This window comes from Ailuropoda melanoleuca, chromosome 5 (genome assembly GCF_002007445.2).
Source record: "Ailuropoda melanoleuca isolate Jingjing chromosome 5, ASM200744v2, whole genome shotgun sequence".
Taxonomy (NCBI): Eukaryota; Metazoa; Chordata; class Mammalia; order Carnivora; family Ursidae; genus Ailuropoda; species Ailuropoda melanoleuca.
In genome coordinates, this window is record NC_048222.1 from 50,071,052 (window position 1) to 50,094,964 (window position 23,913).

Below are 23,913 nucleotides of genomic sequence, written 5' to 3' on the forward strand. Positions count from 1 at the left end.
CTCTTCGAACAATGATCAGAAATTGTACACTAGATGTTTTACTATAATTTATTAGTCTGGTGATTACTATCTTAAATTTAATCTTGAATGTCTAAGTGGAAGATCTTAAGAACTGATTGGCTTTCCTACTGGTTTTTATAACTTCTTTTCAGCTTTTTTAGTATGCTTACAAATATTCTTAAATTGAAGATTGCATTTTAAAAATCAGCACTGAAATTTGGGGCTTTTAAATGTTATTAGAAGGAAAGAATATGGCCTGGCTAAAATGAATCTGAACAACTTTCCCTTTATAGCTTTTCCCTTTACCCCATGGTATGTATATAGTTTGAATGAAACCTCAAAAGAACATACTAATGTAGTTGACCCAGAATATTTATTTTACATGTAGCCTTGGATTAGTTATGTGACCTGAAAAAAAAAAAAAGCAAGAAGGGACATTTATTTTATTTTAAACTTTAGAGGGAAAGGATTGTCCTTTATCAAAAGATCTGTTTCAGCAGGTTCATACACAGAAGAAGAAAAAATTTATTTGCAGTTTTGATCTGTAATCATGTTGAAATTGATCACCAGTCTTTCTGTTCTCTTTATGCTGAAATTTTAGTGTTTGTTTTAAATGTCGTGCTACATTTTTCTATAAAAAATTATTGCAACATTCACAGGTGAAAAGTGTAATTATCTAATAGCAGGCCTTTAGCTCAGAACTTTGAGCTTAGCAAATTTCACTGTCTTCTACCAAGCAATTGAGTATCTCAAATGATGACTATTTCAGCAGGTATCTTTAATGAATAAGAATTACAGGTAAGAACACTTTTTTCTTTTCCAATAGTGTTAATGATGTGTTAGTAGTTGTGTTAAAATTTGTTTATCTTTTTGTTTTAATTTGTTAACCTTCAAGTATGCTTTTGTATTTACAAAAATGTAGTGTACGTTTTAGTGATGAATTGATAATAAATTTTTTTCCTCAGTGAAATTTTATATAGTATACTTTTTGAAATTTTTTAATATTTATTTTCTTAAATATTTCCTGGTTATTATAATTCTGTTCCATAAACACAATACGAGTATGGTTAAAGCCCAAAAATAAGATTGGGATCTTAGTGCTAATTATTTCAGTAACTAATTTTGTTCTCATCTACCAGTTTCTAGTAAGATGAAGAGTAATAAAAAACTCTGTCACTAACCTCTCGCAGATATAGTAAGAGGACTTAGTTTCTCCAATTGAAATATCAGCAGTAATAGTAACACATGCTTAATAGCTTTCATTTTAATTGTTGCATAAAATCAGTTTATTACAACAGCCGTATGTGAAAATGATTAGCATGGTAATGTTTCCTTTGTAAGAATGTAAGGTTAATCTTTGGTAATATTTTCAATAGTAAACTAAGTGGGAAATTCTTTTATAAAATATTCTTAAACTTGTTTGACCAGTTTGTTTCACAGCTTTTCAAACTGAGTTTAAAATTATTAACTGCCTAGAAATAAAAATCAGTTATAGTATACAAATTCATTTCAAAACTTCATTAATCCAATATCTACTTTTTGTTTCTTCACGCTAATTTTTCATGTTTTCATATGACTTTATACATGTTATTCTTAAGTGTCATTTTCCTATATAAATCATTAAAGACTAACATGAAATTTCATCTTTATGAATATTGTTGTTCACAATTAAACATTTTAAAGAATTACAAAATCTTTAACCTCCAAAATGATTGACATTTATGCATTTTGTCAATATTTCTGCAAGTTTTATTCATTTAAATTTGTTTAGGAAGTTAATTGTTAATTATTGTAATATACTACCAATAGAATAAAAGAACAAAAATGACACACTCTATTTTAAATTGTTTGCAATTTTGTGTAATAACTAAAATAGAGATAAGTAATTTTACACAAATTATTATTAATATCTAGTAAAGCATTAGCATTTATAGACCTGTTATTTTTCAGTGTGCCCTCAGAATGGATAAAGGAAATTGCCGACTCCATATTTCATCGACTAACCATGAGAGTAGTTTTTAGGATAGTTGACATTTCTATCCTACTATATGTCTTCATTTTTGTACATGAAATTTAAGTCAATATAGTTGTTGCTTATGTTAAATATATTAATCTTTAAGTAGAGCTCTAAGCCTTCATAAAGTAATGAATCACTTAACTATTAATGACATTTCAGACAGGTAGGCACTTGATTTATATAGTTTGTAATTGCGTTTAATATATAATATCAACAAATAATATTTAGTTAACAGTTTCTAAAATCTTTAGGGAAAGCTAGCTTTTATATGAAATTATTTTAAAAGATTTTGCAGATGGCATATGTCTTTCTTAATTTTGTAATAAGTTACAATGAGTTTTTCTGTTCAGAAACCAAGTTTTAAAAAAATTGTAGTTAATATTTGAGCTGTGCTTATGAAGGCTCTTAAGAGACTATATCCTTCAGAATTATAAATTATTTCTGTGATTTTGCTGCCTTAATTGTAATAAATATTGAAATAGTATTATATTGAATTTCACAATAAAATTTCTCTTCTTTCACTTTTTAAGCCTTATAATAGTAAATACTTACACTTATTATATATATTAAGCATATAACCTGCTTTTATTTTTTAAAGAGTAATTCTTTTTTTGAAACAGTTTTACTAATATATTATGTCTTTTATTTATAATTGTATTCAACATAGAGAAAATTTAAGTGCTCTTGTTTTTAGAAAAGAAGGAAATATTAATTTCTTTAGCACATTTATTAAATCTACTGTATTAATACTGTATTACTGATTTAATCTACTGTATTAATTTCTTTAGCACATTTATTGAATCTACTGTTTATTTTCATGCATTTTCTTTTTCCCTAATTTATAAAGGTCATTTACAAATCTACATTAGTTTAAATTTACATTTTAATTATTTTAAGCATGCAGAAAAGAACTGTTTCATGTTTTTCTGTTATAAATATAAAATAAAGTATTCAATACTTATTTTGTTTTCAAGATTAAAAAATGAAGCTCCCACCAAGGAACAAGAACCTGTGTCCGAGGTAAATTTTGTTTTACTTGTACCTTAAAGGCTTATATATTTGAAAGTATTACTAGTTTAATTTTTAAAACATTTCAGTTCATTGTGTATACATCAATAACAATTATTGGCATGTTATCAGGAAAAAACTTGGAATTTGTTTTTCACTGTCATTAGATATAAAAATATCTAACCCTAATAAGGAAAATTGTAAGGTGTTTTTGTTTTTACAAAAGCATCATATGTTTCACTTGCCTGTTATTCAGCTAGTGAGTTAATGGAGATAAATTTATGATTTAAAAATCCTGAAATCAATAAAATGTCAAACAGTTGACACGTTGGAAAATTGATCTTTCCAGATGACTTTATTTTCTGGGACTTTCAGAAAGATTTAACTAATACTTAAAATAGAAATATTTCGGGGGCACCCAGTGGCTCAATTGGTTAAGCATCTGACTCTTGGTTTCTGCTCATGTCATGATCTCATGGGTCATGAGATTGAGCCCCTTGTAGAGCTCCTCGCTCAGCAGGGAGTCTGCTTGAGAGTCTCTCCCTCTGCCCCTCCCCCTATTTGCACTCTCTCTCTAAAATAAATAAATCTTTTTAAAAAAATATTTTGAATATATATTAAATGTGTTTTAGCTGTCTTAAACAGGCACTCTGAATAAAATACTTCAGGTTATCCTATAATGTTATTTACTGGGCAGTCTAATGGATGTATGTAGAAATAGTTTTGTTCAAGTACGTGTTTTCTTGATGTAAGTTTTTTAATATTACAAAGTATTCCATATCTGAGTATACTGAAGTGAAGCAGGTTAAGCATTTATCTTTTGAACAGCATTTCCATTTTGAACAGTGAATAAGTAAAACCTAGGCAGAACTTAGCCATCTTCTTCCAAGCAACTTTCTGTTACACCACAGAAAGTTTTCTTTTGTTTGAAAGGTTTTTAACTACAAATAAGTTTAATAGATATGGGATTTTTGGGTTATATGATTGTTCTTTTTTTAAAGAGTTTATTTATTTCTTAGAGAGCAAGAGTGAGAGCACGAGCAGGAGTAAGGGGAGGGGTAGAAGCAGAGGGGAAGAAGACTCCTCACTGAGCAGGGAGCCTGACACAGGACTTGATGCGGGGTTCAATCCCAGGACCCTGGGATCATGACCCCAGCCGAAGGCAGATACTTAACTGACTGAGCCACCAGGCACCCTCGTTATATGATTATTCTTGCATGAGTTTTGGTAGTTTGTGGTTTTTAATATTGAATTTATCTGTATAGACTTGTTTGTACTATTCCCTTAATCTTTAATGTCTTAAGGTCTGTAGTGATAATTCTCTCATTCATTCCTGATGTTTGTGGGTTCTTTTTTCCTATTGATGTCATATATTTTACTTTTATATAGGTTATAAAGACAGAATACAGTGTTACTGGTTTTGCTTTAGATAGTTATTTTTTAGAGCAGTTAAAACTTTAAAAAATAATTTTACATTCAACTTTGTTTTTACCATGTCCAGTGCTCTTCATTTCTTTGTTAGCTCTCCATTTCTGTCTAGTATCACATTCCTTTTGCCTAAACAACTTCCTTTGATATATTTTATGTTGCGGATCTACTGGTAATTAATTCTTCTATGCCTTTTTCATTTAAAAATACCTTTTATTTTTCACTTTTGAAAGATATTTTTTGGTGGGTATAGAATTCTGGGTTGACAGTTTTATTTTCTTTCAGCAGTTTAAAGAAGTCATCTTATTGTCTCTTGGTTTGCATATTTTCTGACAAAATGACTTAACTGTAATTTTGATCTTTGTTTTATCCATATATATATATATGCACACACATATATACATATGTATATATATATGATGTGTCTAATTTTTTGTTGCCCTGAAGATTTTATCTTTATTTTATCTATAGTTCTCATCAGTTTGAGCAAGATGTATATAAATCTGTTTTGTTCAAATGTTTACTTATATGTTTATCTATTTGTTTATTTATTTATTTGGGATATTTATCCTGATTGGTGTTCTCTGAGCTGTCCTGTACCTTCTACTTCTGGGATTCCAATTTCCTAAATACTATAGCATTTGATGTTAGCCCTTGTTCTTAGATGCCCTGTTTTAGTCTCCACCCTACCCCACACACACTTCTTTTGTGTTTTATTTTGGGTAATTTCTATCTCTTGACCTATCTTCAGTTTTACTGATTCATTTTTTCATTTGTGTCAGGTCTGCTGATGAGCCCATCAAAGATATTTTTTTTTTTGTCCCTTTCATTGTGATTGTGTGTGGTGTGTTGTTTTTTTTCCTAGCATTTGCATTGATTCTCACAGTTTCTGATCCTCTGCTAAAATTGCCACTCTGGTCATGCATATTGTCCTCCTTTTTTCATCAAAGCATTTAATGTATTAATAATAGTAATTTAAAATTTTCTGTCTGGTAGTTCCAGTAATGGGGTCATATCTGAGTCTGATTCACCTGATTGTTTTGTCTCCTGACAGTCCTTTTTCCCCTTTGTTTTTTTATATTATATAATGTTTGGTTGAAAGCAAGAAATTATATGTAGGACTGAGATAAATAGTATTTACATCTGAAAATGGGCATACCGTTTCTTATGTTGGGTCATTACTATGGGATTTGCTTTCACCTACTAGTGAGTTGATCTGAGTTTTGGTGTTCTTGTTGCTATGGTTACCCTCAATGCACTACCAGGTTCAATTCCTGTAGTATTTCTTTGTGCTGAGGGTGGGAGTTATGTTGCTGGAGGATTTTTCCCTCAGTGTTCTTGTTTCATACTCAGCTTTATCTCTCCCTGTGAGACTGAGCCTTAGAGGGTGTGTCTTTTTTCTATAAGTATACTCTTGCCTTTCTTCTAGCAGCATGTTGTTGCTTATTATTTGGTGTTTGCTATCCTGGAGGTAGGTGGTGGGGAGTGGGTGGTGTTTTCTGTTCTGGTTTAGCCTCACTCTTAAGCTGGCTCTGTGTTTTGGGTCTTGAGAGTAGGATTCTTTTCTTCCATCCCCTAGTCACAGTTAGTCCCTGTGCCCTAGGGACAATAGGGTTTGCCTCTCTTCTTTCCAAATACGTAAAGGCACAAACATTAAGAAAATTTATGAATCCATAATTTCATCACATCATCTACTGATTCTTTTCTGATATGTTCATACTTGACTAAAATAAATTATCAAACTCTTACTTTCCTTTCATTGCCGTTTCATCTGTGTCAAATGAAGCTACCTTTCATACAAAAACCAAATTTCTTAAGTTTTTGTTAAAAGAAAAAATCTTACACTAAAAATTGAACAAGCCATAAGCAGAGTTAAAGAAAGCCATATTGAATGGAAGACCACATAGAACAATCTTGGTCCAGGTGTTTCTGATGTGGATAGTTCTTTGAATAGATGCAGGTATTTATTTTAGGTACACCTCTGATAGGATGGATAGCTTGAGTTAGTCTTCAAGATTTTGTTCAGATGCATTGTATTAGAATCAGTGTTATCATGCCCAGATAATATTTTCCTGGTATCACTCTTTTTCATTTCTATAGTTTTACATTTTCTCTTTTGAAAATTCATTCCTTTCATATACTAGATTATAGTTGGAATCCATATGATTTAGTGGCTTCTAACATAGCTTCTGTTCTGCTACTATGTGTGTTCTATACACCACAACAATCTATTGCTATTGTTCCCTAACTAAATATATACCATGAATCTTCCCCTCTGATTTCAGGGTTAGTGGAATTTCATTATAACATAGGTAGGGACTGAGAGAGAGGAGTCAGATACGAATGCCTTTCTTTCTTTCTTTTTTTTCTTAAGTGTTAATTTAAATTCCAGTTAGTTAACGTACAGTGTAATATTAGTTTCAGGTGTACAAGATAGTGATTTAACACATCCAAGTAACACCTGGTACTCATCACAGCAAGTGCACTTCTAATCCCCATCACCTACTTTACCCATCCCTCCACCCACATCCACTCTGGTAACCATCGGTTTGTTCTCTCTCATTAAGAATCTGTTTCTTGGTTTGCTTCCCTCTCTTTTTCTCCCCGCTTTGGTCATTTCTTTTTTGACTAAACTCTACATATGAGTGAAATCATACGGTATTTGTCTTTCTCAGACTGACTTATTTTGCTTAGCATAATACTCTCTAGCTCCATCCATGTTGTTGTAAATGGCAAGATTTCATTCCCCCATATATATATAAAACACATCTTCTTTATCCATTCATCAGTCAGTGACACTGGCTGTTTCCATTATTTGGCTACTATAGATAATGCTGCTATAAACATCAGGGTACATGTATCCCTTTGAATTAGTGTTTTGTATTCTTTGGGTGGATAGCAAGTTGTTGGATTAGGGTAATTCTATTTTTATCCTAACAAGGAACCTCCATACTATTCTCCAGAGTGGCTGTACCAGTTTGCATTCCCACTGACAGTGCAAGACGATTCCCCTTTCTCCATATCCTTGCCATGGCTGTTGTTTCTTGTGTTGCTGATTTTAGCCGTTCTGATAGGCATACATAATATCTTATTGTAGTTTTGATTTGTATTTGCCTGATGATGAGTGATGTTGAGTATCTTCATGTTTCTGCTGGCCGTCTGTGTGTCTTCTCTGAAAAAAGTCTATTCATGTCTTCTGCCCCTTTCTGAATTGTTTTACTCATTTTTTGGGTGTTGAGTTTTATAAGTGTTTTATGTATTTTGGATATAACACTTTATCAGATATGTCATTTGCAAATATCTTCTTCCATTCTATAGGTTGCCTTTTAGTTTTGTTGATTGTTTCCTTTGCTGTGCAGAAGCGTTTTATTTTGATGAGGTCCCAATAGTTTATTTTTGTTTTTGTTTCCCTTGCCTCAGGAGACATCTCTAGAAAGAAGTTGCTACGGCCAATGTGAAAGGGTTGCTACCTGTGTTCTCCTCTAGGATTTTAATGGATTCCTACCTCACATTTAGGTCTTTCATCCATTTTGAATTTATTTTTGTGTATAATGTAAGGTGGTCCAGTTTCATTTTTCTGCATCTTGCTGTCCAGCTTTCCCAACACCGTTTATTGAAGAGACTGTCTTTTTTCCAGTGGATATTCTTTCCTGCTTTGTTGGAGATGAATTGACCATATAGTTGTGGGTTCATTTCTCAGTTTTCTATTCTCGTCTGTTGATCTATATGTCTGTTTTTGTGCCAGTACCATACCGTTTTGATAATTACAGCTTTGTAATATAACATGAAGTCCAGAATTGTGATGCCTCCAGCTTTGCTTCTTTTTTTCAAGATAGCTTTGACTGTTCGGGGTCTTTTGTGGTTCCATACAAATTCTAGGATTGTTTGTTCTAGCTCTCTGAAAATGTTATCAGTATTTTGATAGGGATTGCATTAAAAGTATAGATTGCTTTGGGTAGTATAGACATTTTAGAAATATTTGTTCTTCTAATCCATGAGCATGGCATGTCTTTCCATTTCTTTGTGTCCTCTTCAATTTTTTTCATTGGTGTTTTATAGTTTTCAGAGACAGATTTTTTTTACCTCTTTGGTTAGGTTTATCCCTTGGTATGTTACTATTTTTGGTGCAGTTGTAAGTAGGATTGATTAGTTGTTTTGTCATTGTTTCTGGAAACTTTCTCTGATCCTTTGTTGCCTTTGTCACTTTGGTCTTTCCTTTCTGCCCAAAGAGTCCCCTTTAGTATGTTTTTCAGGGCTGGATTAGCGGTCACGATCTCCTTTAGTTTTTGTTTGTCTTGGGGTCTCTTTATTTCTCTTTCTATTTTGAATGATAGCCTTGATGGATAGAGTGTTCTTGGCTGCAGATTTTTTGCATTCAGCATTTCGAGTGTATCATGTCACTCCCTTCTGTCTTGCCAAGTTTAAGAAATCTCCAGCTAGCCTTGTGGGTCTTCCCTTGTAAGTTAAGGACTTTTGTCTTGCTGCTTTTAAGATTTTTTCTTTATCACCATGTTTTTGCAAATTTAATTACTATATGTCTTGGTGTTGGCCTGCCTTTCTTTATTTTGATGGGAGTTCTCTGTGCTTCCTGGATGTGGATGTGTTTCTTTCCCAGATTTGGGAAGTTTTCAGCTATTATTTCCTCAAATAAATTTTCTGCCCCCTTTTTTTCTCTCCTTCTTTGGTACTCCTATAATGCTAATATTATTATGTTTGATGGAATCGTTGAGTTCCCTGAGTCTATTCTCATGTCCCATAATTCTTCTTTCTCTCTTTTGTTCAGCTTCATTTTTTTCCAATATTTTGTCTTCTTTGTCACTAATTCATTCCTCTGCTTCTTCTAGCCTGCTGTTCCTTGCATCAAGCCTGTTTCCAATCTCATTTATTTTATTCTTCATCTCCGATTGATTCTTTTTTTAACTCTTTTATCTGTGTGGTAAGGGTCTCCCTGATGTCTTCTATTCTTTTCTCAAGCCCAGTGAGTATCCTAATGATTGTTGCTTTAAATTCTCCATCAGGCATGCTACTTATATCTGTTTTACTTAGATCTTTGGCCATGGCCTTATCTTGTTCTTTGATTTGGGATAAATTCCTCAGTCTTAACATTTATCTAATTCTTCTGGTATGTAATTTTCTGTTGTTCGTAATCATCAATGTTTTATATTTTTCATATAAATATTTATGTACACCTATTTGATTGTTAAATGTTTATTATTTTTAACTGTATGTCTTAATTAAAAATAAATATACAGGGGTGCCTGGGTGGCATAGCGGTTAAGCGTCTGCCTTCAGCTCAGGACGTGATCCGGGCGTTGTGGGATCGAGCCCCACATCGGGCTCCTCCGCTGTGGGCCTGCTTCTTTCTCTCCCACTCCCCCTGCTGTGTTCCCTCTCTCACTGGCTGTCTGTATCTCTGTCAAATAAATGAATAAAATCTTTAATAAAAATAAAAATAAATATACAGAAAATGAATGCCAAAAAATTTTTTTAAAAAAATATGGCATCTAAAAAGTCAAGTAGCTCATTGTTCAGAAGATGAAAAACACATGCAAAAATTGATCAGAATTATAGGGCACTGTAACAGGTTAGGCTGGAAAAATACAATTTTTCAGCCACTGAAAATTAGAAGTCTTTAATATTGACACTATTAAAATAGAATTACTATGAAATTCAGAATTAAAGGCTTCTCTCTGAATTGTGAGGAAAAGATAAAGAAAATGTAATGTTAAAAGTCTCAGAAGCTAGTGAACATAAGCATGAGCAAAAAAAAAAAAGATGTCTTTTGAAATAAATTTAATTCTTCATTGTGGCCACCTATCTCTAATATAATAAAAATGCTTTTAATAGAGTATGGGCCTATCCAAGGAAAGATGCAGATTTTAGAGTATCTATTTTACATGATGGACAAAAATTTTCAAAAGATGAGTCTTTGGGGAAAAAAGAAAGGTCTAATGTTGAGTTGATTCATTGTGACTAGCTTGTTTATACCAAAGAATCCTTATTTTTGTTTCCCATGCATACTTTTTAGCAATAATACAAAATAATTAAATTTTTGCAACTCAAAGTGCTTTCAAAGATTGGAAAAATTTGAAAAGAATTTGTGATCACAAAAATTCCATATTTCATCTTGATGCTTTTTAAAATTGGAAGTTTTTAAACATATATCCAAACTGGTAGTTTAATAGATGATGCTTTACAGAGTGTGATAAAATATGTATCACTGATTTTAAATGTGTGTTTTATACAAAAATTATGTATCTCTCAGAGGATCATAGGAAACTATTGTGAGTCCAAATGCTGGCATGTTTCTGGATTCACTTGAACTTGTAGGAACTTATAATCATATAACTAATCATTAAAAGGATTCTGTGTTTTATTTGCCTAGTAAAATTTTTTTTAAATGTGTAATCCTATTAGCAAATCATGTTAAATCTGAAATACTACGGAGAATAAAAGAAGCAAAATACATTTCCTTACTCTTTGTAAACCAGATATAGTCCATTATGAATGAGTAAATGTGTCTGATTATTAGTTATATTTACATTAAGAATAATATGGTAAGGGGAGAGCTTTATTTGACTTGATTGAAACAAAAGAAAAAACTGGACAATTATATCTCAGAACTGTTTTTGTTTTAAAGAATGAATAGATATGATCTAGCTTATGAAATTATTAATAAATTAGAAAGAGATTATATTTACATAAAAATTGTCTTGCCCAGGGTATGATAATGAGGCAGATATGGCAGATGTATACAAGAGTGTACAAGCCAATATTTCTCCCAAAAAATAATCATGCCAAATTTGTGCTTTGCTCAGCTCATAATCATAATTTAATATAAAAAATGCCTCATCTGTGAATTCAAATATGATTGTCTTTTTTAGTCTTATGGAAAGGATATCTATTTTGGGAGTGGGGTAATTCAACAAGCAGATGGAATAGTCTTGTCTATTCTAAAAACAAATTAAAATCAGAGATATAGGCATCAAGATTAAATGCACTTGAGACACTTTGCATACAAATTAAAGATGTTTATCAAATATGAAAAGATATAATATCAAATGTCAAAATTATGTTGAACTCAAAAGCATCTTGGTACAAATATATTAGATTTTTACAAAAATTATCTGTATGGGATAATAAAACTCTATAATCAGAAAAATTACCATAAATAAAGCTGTGTGCTTAATAGAAGGCCTGTCCCTTTGCTTACAACAAATGAAAGAAAATAATTTTAAAAATGTGTTCAGTGAATATAAAACTTGAGCAAGATATGTAAATATTCACATGAATTTCATAATTAGACAAAATAAAAGAAGTTAGAAATGCATGAATCAGGGAGTGAGAGTATTGATAATTTTAGGGAAAGTGCTTATTGAATAGACTTTAAGATTATAAATGTACTAACTTCATATTTGAAATATATACGTGAAAAATTAAATGAAGTGTCTTCAGATTTTGAATTTTTAAGCCAGAAAAAAGTTATTTTCTATAATGACATTGATTTACAAGAAGCAGCCACTGACTCATTCTTAAATATCCTAACAAGTTAAGTTCATAGAAATTTCATGTAGAATAGATTATCACAGTATTGACAAATTGTAATATTAATTTAAGAATTGTATTTGGGTCCTCTAAAACTGATTAGCAAGGTGTTAATCAAAATATTAAAACAATAGTAGCCACAGTAGCATCCTGTGAAAGATGTTTCAGTAAGCTGAAGTTAGTTTTAAATTATTTAAAATCGTCACTTGGTCAAGAGAAACTGGTAAACATGACAATTTGCTTATTTGAAAACAAGGCAGGAAAATAATTAGATTTGAAAATATTGATGTGTTTGCTTCCCTTAAAGCCAGTAAAGTGAAATAATAAATTCTGGTTTTGGTAGAAATGTTTAAACTTAAATTACTTAAGTTAGTTCAGTACACCTACTTTTTACTTTTCAGCTGATGCTTTGGGGGAAAAAAATTCTGGGATTCTGGGAAAATGAAAGAGTACAAGGACCAGGAATCTATTTTCCCACTCAGGCAACAGTTGTAGTGGCAGAATCCGTCTGCTGTAACTACAGGCATACCTTACAGGTGTTGCAGGTTTGGTTCCAGACCACTGCAGCAAAGCAAATACTGCAATAAAGCAAGTCAAATGAATTTTTTGGTTTCCCAGAGCATATAAAAGTTATGTTTACACTATACTATAGTCTATTAAGTATGCAATAACATTGTATCTAAAAGAACAAAGTACATAACCTTTATTAAAATTATTCTGTTGCCAAGAAATGCTAACCATCATCAGAGCTTTTAGCAAGTAATAATATTTTCCTGGTAAAGTGTCTTGCCTCCATGTTGATGGCTACCGGCTGATCAATAGAACTTTTTTCAAAATTGGAGTCAGTCGTCTTAAACTCTGCCACTGCTTTATCAATGAACTTTGTGTAATATTCTGAATCTTTTGTTGTCATTTCAACAGTCTTTACAGCATCTTCACCAGGAGTAGATTCCATCTCAAGAAACCACTTTTTTGTTCATCCATAAGAAGCAACTCCTCAACCATTAGTTTTATTATGAGATTGCAGCAATTCAGTCACATCTTCAGGCTCTACTTCTAATTCTAGTTCTCTTGCTATTTACACCACACCTGCAGTTACTTCTTCCACTGAAGTCTTGAAACCCCTCAGTCATCCATAAGGGTTGAAATCAACTTCTTCCAAACTCCCATTCATGTTGATATTTTGAACTCTTCCCATGAATCATGGATGTTCTTAATAGCATCTAGAATGATGAATCCTTTTCAGAAGGTTTTCGGTTGACTTTGCACAGATCCATCAGAAGAATCACTATGTATAAGCAGCCATAATCGTATGAAATGTATTTCTTAAATAATAAGACTTGAAAGTCGGAATTACTCTTTGGGCCAGGGCTGTAGGATGGATGCTGTGTTAGCAGGCATGAAAACTTCATTAATCTTATTGTACATCTCCATTAGAGCTCTTGGGTGACTGGGTACATTGTCAATGAGCAGTAATATTTTGAAAGGAATCTTTTTTTTTTTTTTTTTCTGAGCAGTGGGTCTCAACAGTGTGCTGAAAACATTCAGTAAACTATTTAGTAAACAGATAAGCTGTCATCCAGGCTTGTATGGTGCCAGGGTTGCCATATATCTTCAACTTGTAAAATAAAATTCAGTATCTGTGACGTGCAATAAAATGAAATATTCCTGTATTTTGGAATTCTAGAGTCTGTTGAATGCCTGCAACTTCCAGGGGAAGACTGGGCGGTATGTTGCAATTAATATCGGTCAATTTAAGCATTTAGCACAGTAGCAGCTACCCATCCCCTACCCTCAGCCACATGGCTGGCAGCTGTGCACATGTTCCTGGAACAGCGTGCATGCAGCTTATGGGACCAGAGTGGCCAGAAAGGATACTGGCCTCCAAATATTGAGGATCTGTGCTGTTGTCACTTATTGATGCTTCTCACCATAGCATTCCACAGAAGTGGACACATTGAAGTTACACCTCTCCTCATTGTTGTAAGCCCCTCCCTTTATAACTGAAGGGACTTCCAGGGGATTTAAAGGTACAGTGCCCTTTTATTCCCCTTAGTTTTTTGCTTTTTCCCCTTTCAGGAGCCTGACATTAAAGATTAGGACATTCAAAAAAAATCACATATATGAGTTAAATTAGAAAGTGGTTGTACTTGCCCAGAGAAAAGCTCAGAATAGACCTGAGAAGACCTGAGGCTTATATCTCCCGTTGAACCCAGGAACAGAGACAGCCTACAACAATCAAAAGAAACAAAAACAATAACAAAAACAGCAGACACTGGGAAGGGGGATAATCTGACTTCCAAAGTTACTACATTATTAGTTTCAAATGTCCAGTGTTAACAAAAATCACAAGATATACAAAGAAACAGGCAAGTATGACCCATTCAAAGGAAAACACTCAATAGAAACTGGTCCTGAAAAAGACCTAATGGCAGATATACTAGACAAAGACTTTAAAACAACTATTATAAAGATGCCCAATGAAAAAAGGAATATGTGGGGAAAGTCAAGAAAACAGTATGTTAACAAAATGGAAATATTAAAGAGAGAGAAAACCTGAAAAGAAACAAAAAAGACATCCTGAAATGTACATTAACTAAAAATGAAAAATTAATTAGGGAGAGTCAAAGATCTGAGTAGACAGAAGGAAGAATCAGCAAACTTGGAAGACAGGACAATGGAAAGTATTGAGTCTAAGGAACAGAGAAGAAACAGATTGAGGAAAAGTGAGCAGAGCCTAAGGCAGTTGGGGCCCACCATTAAGCAGTCAAACATATGTATTAAGGGAGGCCCAGAGAATATTTGACAAAGACATAAAGAAATAATGACTGAAAACTTCCCAAATTTGATGAAACACATGAATGTAAACATCAAGAAGCATAGTGAATTCCAAATAAGATGATCAAAGAGACCCACTGTAAGATACATTATAATCAAACTCTCAAAGGACAAAGAATTTTGAAAGCAGCAAGAGAAACAAATCATCACATGCAAGGGAACCTTGATAAGATTATCAACAGATTTGTCATCAGAAACTTTCGAGGCCAAAAGGCTGTGGACCAATATATTCAAAGTGCTGAAAGAAAAAACTCAATGTTATATCTGTTAAAACTATCCTTCAAGGGATGCCTGGGGGGCTCGGTCAGTTAAGCATCTGCCTTCGGCTCAGGTCATGATCCCAGGGTCCTGGGATCAAGTCCCCCATTGGGCTCCCTGCTCAGCAAGGGTTCTGCTTCTCCCTCTGCCTGCCACTTCCCCTGCTTATGCTCACTGTCTCTCTCTGTCTCTCTCTCTGACAAATAAATGAATAAAATCTTTAAAAAATTAAGCAAACAAACAAAAAAAACTATCCTTCAAAAGTGAGATATTCTGACCTAAAACCTAAGAGTTTATGACCACTAGATCTGCCCTGCAAGAAATGCTCAAGGGAGTCCTGTATGGTGAAATGGAAGAACAGTACACAGTAACTCAGAGACATATGGAGAAATAAATATCTCAATAAAGGTAAGTACATGGGCAGTTATAGAAACTAGTATTGTAAGAATGCTTTGTAAGTATTTTTTGTTTTCTATGTGAATTAAGAGATAAATTAATTAAAAGTAAAAATATTCGTGTAAAAGCTAGCATTACTTTAACTTTGATTTTTAACTCCAAATATTGTTTTCTACATAATTTAGGAAACTAATGCACTTAAAATAATTATTAGATCATGTCTGGGTACACAGTTTATAAAGACGTAATTTTGTGACAACGACCTAAAGGGGTGGGGATGGAGCTGTAAAGGAGCAGAGTTTTTGTATGTTATTGAATTTAAACTGGTATAAAATCAAATTAGAGGGTGACAACCTTAGAATGTTAAATGTAATTCCCATGGTAACCACACAAAAAAGTAACCATACACAAAGGAAATGAAAAAAGAATTTAAACATTTCATCACAGTCAACTAAACAAACACAGTCAATAGTGGAGGAAATGAGTGCCAAAAAAAGTTAGAAGGCATATAAAAAATAACACAATGACATATATAAGTTCCTCCTTATCAGTAATTAATTGAAATGTAAATGGATTAAACTCTCCCATTTGTAAGACAGATGTTGGCAAAATGGTTAAAAACACAGGATCCAACTGCATGCAGTCTACAGGAGACTCACTTGAGATCTAAAGACACAAGTTAGGGAGTGTCTGCCTTCGTCAGGGTCCTGGAATTGAGTCCTGCATTGGGCTCCTTGCTCAGTGGGGAGGCTGCTTCTCCCTCTGCCTGCTGCTTCCCCGTGCTTGTGCTGTCTCTCTATCTCTTTCTCTGACAAAAAAGTAAATAAAATCTTTTTTAAAAAGTAAAATTAAAAAAATAAAGACACAAGTTAAAATGAAAGGATAAAAAAGTTATTCCATGCAAATAATAATCAAAAGAGAACACGGTTGTCTTTACTAATATCAGACAAAATAGACTAAGTGAAAAAAGATTACAAGATAAAAAGGGCATTATATATTAATAAAAGGTTCAATACAGCAAGAAGATATAACAATTATAAATATTTATATAACTAATGACAAATCACCAAAATATATGAAGCAAAAACTGACAGAATTGAAGAATTGACTGTTCTGCAATAACAGTTGGAGTCTTCAATATTCCACTTAAAATAATGTGTAGAACAATCAAATGTAAGTAAGGAACTAGAGGACTTAATAAGCCAACTATATTTAGCAGACATATAGAGCTAGATTTAACTCTACCCAGAAACAGCAATTAGTCAAGAAAAAGAAACAAAAGGCAACCAAATTGGAAAAAAAAGAAAGTAAAATTACCCTGTTTATGCAGAAACCCAGAGGAGTACACCAAAAAAAACCAAAACCAAAACAAAACCCTGTTAGAACTAATAAATGAATTCAGCAAAGTAGTAGGATACAAATTCAACACACAAAAAAATAAGTTGCATTTGTATACACAAGGAACAGTCCGAAAAGGAAATTATAAAAATAATTCCATTTACAATAGCATCAAAAAGAATGAAATAGGAATTACCAAGGGGATGAAAGACTTGTAAAATAAGACTGTAAAACCTTACTGAAAGAAATTAAAGAAAACAGGGGCGCCTGGGTGGCACAGCGGTTAAGCGTCTGCCTTTGGCTCAGGGCGTGATCCCGGTGTTATGGGATCGAGCCCCACATCAGGCTCCTCCGCCATGAACCTGCTTCTTCCTCTCCCACTCCCTGCTTGTGTTCCCTCTCTCTCTGGCTGTCTCTATCTCTGTCAAATAAATAAATAAAAATCTTAAAAAAAAAAAAGAGTACTTTAAAAAAAAAGAAATTAAAGAAAACATAAATAAATGGAAACAAAACTTATGTTCACAGATTAGAAGACAATATTGTTAAAATGTTCATTCCACCCGAAGCAATCTACAGATTTATTGCAATCTGTACAGAAATCCCAAAGGCATTTTTTAAAACTTTTATAGGAATGGAAAATCACATCCTAAAATTTATATAGAATCTCATGGAACCTAGCTAAAACAATTTTGAAAAAGAAGAGCAAAACTGGAGGACTCACACTGATTTCAGAACTTACTGCAAAGCTACAGAAATCAAAACAGCGTAGTATTAGCATAAAAACAGACACATAGACCAGTGGAATAGAATAAAGAGCCCAGAAATAAAGCCTCAAATATAGGCAGAAATTATTTTTGACAAGGTGACTAAGACCAATGGGGAAAGGACAGTCTTTTCAATAAATGGTAATGGGAAAACTGGATATCCACATGCAAAAGAATGAAGTTGGAACCTTACCTAACACTATATACAAACATTAACTCAAATTGGATCAAGGACCTTAACATAGGACTGAAAACAATAACATTCTTAGAAGAAAACAGGATAGAAGCTTCATGATATTGGATTTGGCAATGATTTCTTGGTTATCACACCAAAGGCACAGGTAAGGAAATAAAAGACTAATTCAATTCATGAACAATTAAAAATTTTGTACATCAGATACACTATCTGCAGAATAAAAAGGTATCCTACAAAAAAAATATTTGTAAATCATATATCTGATAAGGGGTTAATATCCAGAATATTTAGAGAACCCCTGAAACTCAATGACCAAAAAAAAAAAAAAAAAAAAATTTAAAAATGGGTAAAGGACTTGAACAGACTTTTCTCCAAGGAAGATATATAAATAAGCACTAAGATGAAAAGATATGCAACAACACTAATTATTAGAGAAATGCAAATAAAAACTATGAAATATCACCTCATAACTGTTAGGATGCTACTATTAAAACAATAGAAAACAAGTATTGATGAGGATGTAGAGAAATCAGAACCCTTGTGTGCTGTTGATGGGAATGTAAAATGATACAGCCACTGTGGAAAACAGTATGGCAATTCCTCAAAAGAAAAAATACATATGATCCAGCAATTCCACTTCTGAGTATACCCAAAAAAATTGAAAGCAGAGACTAAAGGAGATATTTGTACACCCATTTTCGTAGCAGCATTATTCACAATAGCTGAGACATGGAAGTAAACCAAGCATCCATCTATAGAAGAATGAATAGGCAAAATGTGGTATACACATAAAATGAATGGAATATTATTCAGCTGTGAAAAGGAAGGAACTTCTACAGTGTGCTACAATGTGGATAAGCCTTGAATGCATTATGCTAAATGAGATATAAATCAGTCATGAAAAGACATACCATATGATTCCTCTTATATGAGGTACAGTCAAAATCATAAAGACTGGAGAGTATAGTGGTGGTTGTCAGGGGCTGTGGGGAAGAGGAGAAGGTGGAGTTAATTGTTTAATTAGAGTATAGAGTTTTAGTTTTACAAGATGAAAAAAGTTATGGGGATGGATGGTGTTGATGGTCACACAGCAATGTGAATGTATTTAATACCACTGAACTGTACACTTGAAAGTGGTTATGATGGTAAATTTTATGTGTATTTTACCACAATAAAAAAAAAAGAAACAAAAATGTGTATCTAGGGTGATGTGTTCTTCCTTTTACCTCAGGTTCTAATATGGCTTGACATAGCACTGATTTCAGCATGATTACGTTGGTTTTTGAGACCTTTATGTGTGGTGAGCCAGGAAGGACTACTATGATTTATTTTCCTTTACTATGTCTTATTTTATTTTTATGGAGTTAAACAATATATATCTTGACTCATTTGTTTAGTTTTCTATACACCTAATGCTGTTTTTTTAAAAAAATGTTGTGATTTATTTGTCTAATATTTGGAAGTATTTTTTCCAAATGTTTACACGCATCAGAAGAAGTTGTTGGGGAGTCTGGATCTCTCCTCTCAGATCTCCTTCAGTTTAAACTAGTTGCTCTTTAACCCTGGTGCATACTTTGTTCTATCAGGATTTTCCTTTGCTACTTTCTTGTGTTGGAGGTCCTATTTTCTTTTCTTTTTTTTTTTTTTAAAGATTTTATTTATTTATTCGACGGAGATAGAGACAGCCAGCGAGAGAGGGAAAACAAGCAGGGGGAGTGGGAGAGGAAGAAGCAGGCTCTCAGCAGAGGAGCCTGATGTGGGGCTCGATCCCAGAATGCTGGGATCACGCCCTGAGCCGAAGGCAGACGCTTAACCGCTGTGCAACCCAGGCGCCCCTGGAGGTCCTATTTTCTGAACTAGGAGTTCCCTTTTTCTTGGTTTACTTCCTATTTTGATGAAACATGTTCTATAACAGCTCCCTCAGAAGGGGTGCATCTTTTCTTACTCCTTGCATGTTTTAAACTATATTTACTTAAAAATAGTTTGGCTGAAGTACTTAGAAATCATTTTTCCCATGCAGTTTTGAAGTTATTTTTGATAAGTCTGATGCCATTCTTGCTCCAGTTTCTTTGCATTTTGGTTATTTTGTTCTTTCTGGCAACTTTAATGATTATCTCTATCTCTAGTGTTTTGAAATTTCATGATGATATGTTCACCAATCATCCTTTTTCCATTGATCATGGTAGGCATTTAATAAGCCTTTATAATTTGGATATATATGTTTGGGGCAAGTTTTCTTGTATTATTTCTTTGGTAAAGTTTCACTTTTCTTTGTCATTCTCTGTCTCTCCTCCTATTGATGTGACACTTTATTTCCTGCATTAACTCCTCTAAGTGTATGGTATTTTCTTTGTTGCCTTCCATCTTGTCTTTTTCATTCAATCTTTTTAAAAAGATTTTCTATACTTAATTTCTTACTTTAGTTGTCATATATTTAATTTTGAAGCCTCTTTAATATTTTTATTTCAATTTTTCTCTTCATAATTTTTGTTCTTGTTTAATGGATGTAATGGATCTTATACTTCTTTGGGGATATTAAATGTTTATTACATTTTTTTTCCTTTTGTTCCCAGCAATGTCTCTGATGTCTCCTAGTTCCTTTCTTTATTCATATTTTGTTATTTCTGATGTTAAAGGATGTCTTCAGGGGTGCCTGGGTGGCTCAGTCGGTTAAGCCTCTGACTGTTGGTTTCAGCTCAGGTCATGATCTCATGGTCATAAGATGGAGCCCTGCATTGGGCTCTGTACTCAGCACAGAGTCTGCTTCAGATTCTCTCTCCCTCTCCCTCTAGTTCATGCTCTTTCTCTCACTCTCAAAGAAATAATAAATAAAACCTCTAAAAAAATAAAGGATGCTTTCAGTGGCGTGGTGATCCTTGGCTGCCCATACATGAAAGACTAAAGCACTACAGTGTTCATTGAAAACTTGTTGAATGGGGACAGGGCTGCCTTATATAGTCATACAGGTTGTCCACTGCAGAACTCCAACGGGTACCATTTATATATACTCTCAAAAATACTAGATTTACCATATTAGAAATTAAAAATATGAAATCTAAAAAAATTGTAACTTAAAAATCAAACTAATAAACCCACTATATAGTTACATAAATAATATATTTTTCTGAAAAATAACTATTTTCCAAAACAAGAAGATTAGTTAGAACACTGGTATCATTTTATACTTTTGCGTGTCTTTGTAATGTCTAGTTAAGCAGAAGAAAACTGGTTTCTCATGTTTCTGCTTCAGTCTGTTGTGATAGTGATATGTTATTGTGGTCAAAATATATGAAGAATATCTAGCCTTACCTAGTACTTCAATAATCTTTTCAAATAATTGTAATTTTTTTTGATACCACATCAAAAATAGACAAGTGGAAGTTTTCTTAAAGGTTTTTTGCAATATAGAATCTCATTCCTTATCACTAGCTTTTTATGCTTTGATACATTAAAATCTATTGGTCTGTCTGATTGGATCTTTTATTCATGCATGATTTTATAACATCGATTAGTCATTTGGAAAATATTGGTTCACTGAGTTACATAGATCTTGCAAGTTTTGACATGTTTTATGTATAATACCAAGTCATTCATTAATACTAGCATAAATCTAATCAATGGTAAATACAAGTGTTCTTAAAATTTAATACTTGTTTGAATTTTATTACTGGCAATAAGCACTATCAGTTTTCTTTGATGTGATAGGCTCACTTTATCAGTTTTCAAGAAAATATCTCCTAAATAACCAAGTCTAAATATTCATAGTTTGACAGCCATCCTTTAAAATAAAAATGACGTTCTGTGAAAAAATTGTGTCAAATTTCAGCTTGCAACTCAGTCATAGACCCAAGTGTTTCAGTACACAACAGCAGTGCTTTATGCATACTTCCTTTTTTATCACACAGAATATGCAAAAGATACAAACTCCAAGACTGGTATTTAATAAAGTGAATTTTACTGCTGGTGTTTGCCAGTGAAGAATACAGTGATTACTAGTATAGTTTTGGTTTGATGCCACTGCCTTGATTCATGTTAAGATGCCAGCATGTTTACTCACTACTGCTTTTGTACCAAGAGTTTTAATTTAACCTGCCTCCTGAAAGTGTCTTGGAGGCCCGAGGTGTCTGTGAAACACACTTGGAGAACAGCTGCCATGGATTATAATGTGAAGGTTAGGCAATCCTCGTGGATTAGCGCTCTGTACAACCTGCACAACCTGTATGGGATTGTTTAGACTTCACCATAGGAAAATCAGATGCTGAGCTGACGGATTCTTCGGTGAAGAGGACGCTTTCAGGGTCATTATGGGAAACCTTGTCTGTCGAGGCTGATAATTTTCTCCAAAGAAGAATCTTCTAGATGCCAGCTGTTTGTGGTGAAGAATGATTCCTCCAGCTGCTGGCATTCTGGGAGCCAGACAGGGAGAACTATGGGGACCTTTATTCAGTTTATGGACTTTGACTAAATTTTTCTGTTTTCTCCCAGTAATTCATGGCTTCCTTTTGCCATTCCTAGTGTTCACAAGTCTAAATTGTCTCTAGTTCAGAAAGTTAACCTTTAGCCTCTGTGGTAGAAGAAAGGATAGGTGTCTGTTGTGTGAGTTAGGGAAAGAGCATTTAGATTTCTCAGCCGTCCTTGTGCTTCATTTTTATTTTTCATATACTGGGTCTTGTACTGAATTCCTTCAAATACCAGATTGCTACAGTTCTCTGGGCAAGTTGATCCTCTTCTCCTTGCACTTACCTACTCAGGTATTGAGTTGTAACTTCCTCCATGTTGCAAGGTCAACTTCTACTTCTCCAGCCACTTTCCATCTAAAATTTTATCGACATCTCATTGACAATTAGCATGCTTTGGTGATTTCTTGGTCTTTATGGATGAAAATGTTTTATGTCTTTGCCTCGTTTTAGCAGGGTTTTAGGAGAGTAAAAAAAACAAACGTATGTGATTAATACACCATTATCAATTTCACAGGCCTCAGTCAATCACTGTAGTAGTTAAGAGCTAGACCTGGATTTGAGTCTTCACCACTTATTGTGGTTATTGCCTGGCGTTTTCTATTTAACCTACATAGTTGTATTTCCTATTATAAAAATGGAGTTGAGAATGTGTAATATGAGGATTAAATGAGATAGTGTAAAGCTCTTAACATAGTACCTCATGCATCATATGTGCTTAATAATTGGTAATTGTTACAAACTGTTTGGCTGGCCTCTGGCTCACTGAAGTTTTACTGTATTCTTTTCTCCCTATACAGCATTTCAAGTAAGCAAAATATTTAATTTGTCTATCATCTCATATTACTTGGTTTGACAATGGAAGGGTTAACATGACTCCAAATATGAAATCATAATTTCAGATGTGTTGCATATAAGTGTTTGTATTTAATATGTGTATATAAAATACTTTGGATACAACTTGTTATTCAAATTCACATTGTGTTTTACTAGTTTTCTATTCAAATAATTGTAATTATAGTGCACATTTTACACAGAGTCTAAGAAAAGCAGGTATTGTTATAATTGGATAACTGCTTCATGACCTTGATTCAGAAACTTCTGGTACACTGAAATTCTTACAGGTATTTTTTTTAAGATTTTCTAAAAATTCTGCTTTTAATTATGAGAATTATTATAGTACATACTTTAGATTAATAAATTGTTTTTCTATTTCTTTGCTATATTAGGTTGCACGCTTAAGTTCCTTTAATCCAGAAAGTTTAGTATAATTAAAGTGGTTGAAGTTTAACCATGAATATAAAAGAAACATATTCTTAATCATTTCAGGAAATTGCAAGACCTAATATGGATGAAGGAGAAACAGAAACATCGAATTCTGAAAGGTAAATATAAGGAAAAACTGAATCTCTTGAAATCAAGTATATAAAAAGCTGATACTTGAGCTGCATTATTTTATTTTATTTGTTATTTGAGTTTTAATTAAAAGAAAAATTTGAAATTTTGATAAAACTATACTGCAGATCCTGAGTTTTTAAATCTTTTAAACATCCTTTTAACATCTTATACTTGTTAAATTTTTAAAAGTATTTACTAGTAAATAAAATGTTAACAGATTTTAATTGCCCCTATTAAATGAAAACAATTACAAGATCCTACAAGTTACAA

The 23,913-nt window shown here is 33.0% G+C and overlaps 1 protein-coding gene across 7 annotated transcripts in view; it reads left to right on the plus strand.

The window, feature by feature from the left end:
* Positions 1–23,913, plus strand: part of ZNF280D (zinc finger protein 280D) — a 136,808-nt gene that overhangs the window by 106,976 nt on the left and 5,919 nt on the right. For 6 of the 7 annotated variants that reach the window (XM_034660936.1, XM_034660937.1, XM_034660934.1 and 3 more), the window contains 2 exons: positions 2,992–3,037; positions 23,575–23,630. In XM_034660936.1, coding sequence (XP_034516827.1) covers positions 2,992–3,037; positions 23,575–23,630 — 102 coding nt within the window. Of the gene's footprint in view, positions 1–2,991; positions 3,038–12,919; positions 12,966–23,574; positions 23,631–23,913 lie in introns of those variants that run through there. The other variant, XM_034660940.1, reaches the window with a different exon arrangement.